At 33.8% G+C, this 6,514-nt stretch overlaps 1 protein-coding gene across 1 annotated transcript; it reads right to left on the bottom strand.

Moving 5' to 3' along the window:
- Positions 1-381: 381 nt before the first annotated feature.
- Positions 382-739, bottom strand: LOC107882605. The gene has a single exon (XM_016801194.2). It carries the CDS (start codon positions 734-736, stop codon positions 386-388), a length of 351 nt encoding a protein of 116 aa, XP_016656683.1. The 5' UTR covers positions 737-739; the 3' UTR covers positions 382-385.
- Between the last annotated feature and the right edge of the window lie 5,775 nt (positions 740-6,514).

Genomic DNA, 6,514 nt, shown 5'->3' with positions numbered 1-6,514 from the left:
CACCCCCTGATGGTTAATACTTCCATACAATTGGTCCAACAATGGTGCGGTCAAGCTTGGCTTATCCCTGAATACCCTTTTGATACTTTGCACGACCTTGCTTAGATCACGGCGCCGGAACCTCCTTAGCTTATTGTCCTGTGTCAACACAAGAGGGCTCCCTTCCAGTTTTTCTGGTTTATATTTGTTTAAGCTGTTTGATATGGCGCCGGATACCAATAATATTTCGGTTTTGTTCATCATAGTGAACTCGAAATCCACTATGAAGAAACGGATCTGTGAACTAGAAAATAAAAACACTCATAACATTATAATTATTTAAATTCTTTATATATGTATATTATTATTATTATATTTTTTTTTTTCCTGTTTGTTTTTTTTTTTTTTATTCTTCGAATAAGTGATTAACCGAAATAATCCGTCGAGCAATAACATCTTGTAGGATCTCCCCCACTTCTACACACACCGACCTCTCTGCGTTCGGTTGATTTATTACCGCGTGTATAAACGCCGTAACAGGTATCATTGCCCTGTTTAATATGTACGGGTTCAACGGCATACTCATTTTTCTGTTCGCTTCTATGACATGTCGTTTAAAACATCCTACACAAATTATATTCCGTCTTATATATTGGTGGTGAGGGCCGTTTAATAGTTCATCTCTAAGTTTTTCAAAGAAATCAATTGCCTGTAGTGTTAGTGGGTACTCCGCCGACAGTGGTGTTTGATTGCTCATCGTGTATTATACGGTTTTATATATTTTGTTTTGTTATTATTATATTTTTCTTCTTATATTTATCTGAAAAATAATCAAATTATTTATTATATATATATTTTTACGTTTTATTGCAATATGTATTTATTTCACATTTATTTTATTAGTATATTACGTATTATTTTGTTTTTGTACGTTTTATATTACAATTTATTTAATGCGTTTATTTATTTTTAGTTATTTATTTACTAATGTATTACGTGTTTTATTATTTTTTGTTTGTACATTTTATATTTTTTATATTTATCATTGGATTTGTTCGAAAAGATAATTGGAGAGTTCACGTCTAGAAATTAATCGATCTAATTCTTCACTTATTACTATACATATCGGTATTATTGATCTAATCGGATGTGAATTACAAATTGGTAGAAGATATTCAGTTAATGGAGTCATCACTAAATCTAATGTTTCATTGTTTAACGGTATTTGGCATTTTGTCATTTGCCTCTATCACGTGTTGTCTGAAACAACTTACGTACCTATACCATGTCTTCTCGTACTGACTGAATATGTGCACTATCTAGTAATTCTTCTTTTAATTCTTTAATAAAATCAATCGCGTGTAAAGGTATTGAATATTCCAAATTAACAGGTGCGTTTTCACCCATATTTATTTTAATTATTTTATTTTCGTTATCCTCTTGTCTATTTTCTGAAACATAATCATTATTATAACGTACATTAATTCTATTATTAATTATCTTTTGCTTATTGCTTACTTATTACTTAATATTTATTTGTTCTTTTTTTTTTTAATTTATTTAATTAATTTAAATATATTAAATAATTTGTTATGACTAGTTACTATGAATAATATTTATATTTTTTTATTTATCATTATATTTTTTTTTTCTTTATTCTATTTATCTTGGTGATGGTGGTGCGGTGAATGATGTCTCTTCGAATCCTCTTACGTAATCGCTTCTGTTCGGTGTTCTGTATCTAACTATCCTTCCTGGCATATCTCTTATTTGTCCGTTACAAATATATCTGCATTTTATTAGCATATATATTGCTATTATGAGTATTAGAGATAGTGCTGCTAGTAATATTTATATTTATATTTATTTATATATATAAATATAAATAATATTATAATATAAATAATATTGTTACATATAATAGATTACTATGTATAAATTGGTGTTTTTGATTTTGTTCTCTCGAAATTTCTTGATCAATCATTTGTTGTATCTCGTCTAAGGATCTGGATGTGTCTCGTAAATCTGTTAATTGTATAGTTGGTTTGTTTTCCCATTTTTCATTTGCTTCAAATTTGTGTATATGTTCAGGTATGTTTTCCAAAATATTTTTCCTGTTAGCCATAGGTATAAAGTCCTTTCTTTTACTATTCGTAATATCCTCTGTGGCGACTAATACTGCATCTCTTCCGAATACTTGGCAATTGTTGTCTCTTATGGTTATTTCTCCCGCTCCATTTGTTTCTGTTATGAATGGTTCTGGTAAATCTGTACAACTTATTGTTAATGTTTCTTTTCCTGCATGAATCCACGTATTCCTATTTTGCATTATATGGTATATGCTTCTCTGTAAATTAATTTTTCTTATTGTACACAACTCAGGATTAGAATATGTTTCGTATCTTATGAAGTTTTGCACTTCGCATGGTTGTCGCTCGCTGTTCTCTTGTATAGGCTGTGGTGTTCTACATATTTTATACATTGTGGTGTCCTTACAGTCGTTTAATTGTTGATCTGTGTATGTAGTAAACCTTTTTTTATCTAGGGTTGTAGCAACATTATTATAAGTAATGTCCATTAGATACCATCCACTGGCATTATCTTGTTTATGATGCATTGGTACTGGTGTTAACTTATATAATATAAGTTCAATGTCATTAACTAATGGTATTAATATATCAAATACTAGTCTGTCGTTCAAGTAGTAGATTCTTATTTTGGTAATTTTTTCGAATTCATTTAGTTCCTATTCTCTTGGTCCTATTGGAATACTATATTTTTTCTTTATCTTGTATTCTATTTCTTTTAATGTTGATGCTAATTCTTGAGGTGTCATAAGACTTGGATGTATCATTCCTTGTTTAGCGGCAGTTATTATTTGTCCTAATGTTTCTGTTTCATAAGAATATTGATTTGTAATTATTGTATATAAATTATGTATTTCATTTGCCATTAATAAATCTAATATATCGTTCGTTCTGTTCTGTATTTGTGACATTCTTGCGTATAGTTGTTGTTCCCTTTCCGTAATATTTTTATACAGTTGCTTTCCCAGTGACATATACATACGCTCTTTTTGTTTGGTTATTTCATTGTATAAATCTGTTATCACTATTTGATATTTTCCGCATAAGTCCTTGTGTTTTTGATCAGCACACATATTTGTTATATTCTTCAATTTTTCCCCCAATAATTCATATTTCATGTTATATTCTTTTAATGAGAAAAACGTTACAAGACTATATTCAGCGCCTATTATTTTAACTAGTCCCAAATTTTGGTATTGTATCCCCCTGCCAATTTCATAAGGCCTATAAAAAAAGTATTTTGATGTATCTGTTTCGTCAGATTCGATAGATTTGACTAGAAAACACGTCATCATCACCTAATCTAAAAGTATAAATTATAATTATATTAAACTAAACTATTGTATATGTTATTATTTATATTATATTTTTTAAAACCACCTATCATAATCTAATATATCCCTTGGGTCGTGCAGAAGTTTGATATAATCTATTAGCCGTTTGCACAAAGTATTTACAGGTGTTACCGAAGCCGGTGATAAATCATACATAATTCTAGTAATAATTTCTATTATCTTAGTTATTTCAAGGGTTGTGAAAAGATCTTAAATTTTATTATTAGCGGTGTTGATATGACCTATAAAACACCTCGGTGTGTTTTCCGGCCCTATAGTATATGTTTCATGTATTTCTTGTTGAAGTGCCATTTCCAAAATGAATTCCCTTTGTTTGTTCCTAAAATTAAAATTAAATGTATAATATGTTATTTTTTTTTTTTTTTATTCGTGTCAGGCGCATAGTGTAACAAGTACCTAATAATAATAATGATATAAGTTGTATAGTATAAAATAAACAAATAAATAAATAAAATTAACTTTAAAATAAACATTTCACAATATTAATAAATAAGGTAAAATAGAAAAGTACGTTAATGGTGGATTTATATTATTTCTGCCCAGATGCGGGCTACGTTAATTCCTTGGCTTGTGCCTTTGTGAATGTCTTCTTGGGTGCAGGTTTGGGAGCAAGCTGTGCATGTGATAATGTGTTGCATAGTCTGTACTTCTCCACATATGCACAAGGTGTCTGTTCTATCTAGCAGTCCCCATTTTATTAGATTGTCTTTCGTTCGTCCAATTCCTGTCCTAAGTCTGTTTAGTGTTCGCCAAACCGGCCATGTTTCATTATGACCAGATGGGAGCGACTCGTTCGGCACCCAGCTGGAGGAGGTACTGCTTATCTCATTTCTCCATCTGGTCGTTCTTTCTACTTCAGGATGTGTTGATGAGATGGCTTTTGTATGGTTCATGAAACTCTTCCTGGATTTAAGGCGAGGGAGTTGTGGAGTTAAACCGTACATAGGGTGTCGTGGATCTGCTGTTATTTTCGTTCTCTCCCAGTCTGCTTGCGTGGATCTTCTTATTGGCGGAGGGGCTATTCCTGAAAGTATATATAATTGTTCTACCGGCGTGTTTTTTAGGCAACCAGTTATGAGTCGGCAGGACTCGTTTAGTGCGACATCGACCTTTTTAGTATGTGATGACCTACCCAATACTGGACTGGCATATTCTCCCGCTGAAAAACATAAGGCTAATGCCGTAGTTCTTAGGACGTGGGGATTACAGCCACATGTGGAGCCACTGAGCTTCCGCAATATGCCATTTCTTGTCATTATTTTATGTTTGGTGTTTTCGCAATGAAATCTGTAGGTGAGAGATCGGTCTAGTGTTATTCCGAGATATTTTGGACACTGTGTATTAGTGATTTTCGTCTCATTCCAGTAGACGTTAAGGATACGATTGGCACATCGATTCCTTAGGTGGAAAGCACATACTTGTATTTTGCTTGGATTGGGTTTTAGGTAATTGCGTCTATAGTATTTTCCGAGAATGTCCAAAGTAGTCGATAGTTTTTCCTCTACATTTTCAAACTGATCGTGTTGTACGGTGATTGCTGTGTCGTCTGCGTAAATATAATGTTTTACGTCGCTATCTGTGGATATTGGTTGATCGTTGGTATAAATGTTAAACATAGTGGGGGCTAGCACGCTTCCTTGAGGGAGACCATTTCTGGAGATTCTCCACTTACTATTCTTGCCTTGGTGATTTACGAAAAATCTTCTGTTGCCTAAAAGGGCTTCGAAAACTCTTACAAACTCGTAATCCAGGGTAATATCATATAGTTTCTTTAACATTAGTCTGTGGTTCACCGTGTCGTATGCTGCCGTTAGATCTATGAGCGCCACGCCTGTGACTTTCTTGTTCTCGAAACCGTTCTCGATTGTTTGGGTCAGGTTGAGTATCTGTCCTGTACATGATTTTCCTGGGCGGAAACCAGCTTGTTCTTTAATTAGTGTGCTGTCTACGAAGGGGACTAGGCGGTTAAGCAGCATTCTCTCGAAAAGTTTGTACGTGTGGCACAGAAGGGATATTGGGCGATAGTTCTTTGGGTCATCCGTATCTTTCCCTGATTTTAATAAGGCTATAATTTTTGTTTTCCTCCATATTTTCGGTATGTTTTTCCGGTTTCTTATTTCGTTATATAGAGCGAGTATCCAGCGTTTGGCTTTCGGCCCAAAATTACGGATCTGTTCGACAAAAATATTATCTAGTCCAGCTGCTTTCCTAAGTTTCATTGTCTCTATAGCTATGTTCAATTCATCCTCTCCGAAAGGCCGGCTGAGGTGGTTTCCTTCCTTTTCTTTGTTTCGTATTATTCTTTTATTAGGTTTATCTTCTTGTTTAAGTTTTTGGGGTTTACCATTTAGTAGTAATTGGTGTGCGATTTGATCGGGAGTGACGTTAGACAGTCCTTTCGCGCTAGTAGGATCACTGTTTAATCTTTTAATTAGGCCCCATGCCTTTTTACTACTATGTTTCATGTCTGTTTTATTTAAAAGCTCATGCCATTTATTCCTTTTTTCCTGTGCAATGGCTTTCGTGAGCTCTTCCCCTTTATTTCTGGTTTGTTCTTCGAAGGGATTATTTTCAAACAGGTTGATATATGTGTTGTAATTGTCCATGATTTCACTTGATAGTCCAGGTATATGATGTGTCCTACATCCTCTTGGTATGTGTTTCCGGGATATGTATTTTACTTTTTCTACAAAGGATTCATAGTGTTCCGGTAGTGGTTCGAGATTTTCTATACTTGAATCGAGATCTTCTGAGAAAAGGTTCCACTTTGCTTTCATGAAGTTGTATCTCCTTTGGAATGGGACAATATTAGGTCTCACTGCAGCCTCAATCTGGCAAATTATGGGCCTATGTTGAGTGTTTGGAATGGGGTCTCCCATCTTTTTGGTACATAGTTGACTGATAGAATCACTGACAAATATAAGGTCAGGGTTATATCCTTTCTTCCAGCGACCGCTGTTGAAGGATGGAGGTAATTTGTTATCGTGAATCAGTACCATATCTTTGCTTTGTGCCCAGATTTCTACTGCTTCGCCATCATCGTTTGTCTCCTTATAGCCCCAACTTGAACTGTGGCTGTTGAAATCACCTATG

Source organism: Acyrthosiphon pisum, unplaced genomic scaffold (assembly GCF_005508785.2).
Source record: "Acyrthosiphon pisum isolate AL4f unplaced genomic scaffold, pea_aphid_22Mar2018_4r6ur Scaffold_21269;HRSCAF=23478, whole genome shotgun sequence".
In the NCBI taxonomy this organism is placed as follows: Eukaryota; Metazoa; Arthropoda; class Insecta; order Hemiptera; family Aphididae; genus Acyrthosiphon; species Acyrthosiphon pisum.
The sequence above is the reverse complement of the archived record's forward strand: the minus strand, read 5'-3'. Positions and strand labels throughout refer to the sequence as shown.

Coding starts and splice junctions, on each gene's coding strand:
- LOC107882605 (XM_016801194.2), bottom strand. CDS start 736: ATGAGCAATCAAACACCACTGTCGGCGGAGTACCCACTAACACTACAG.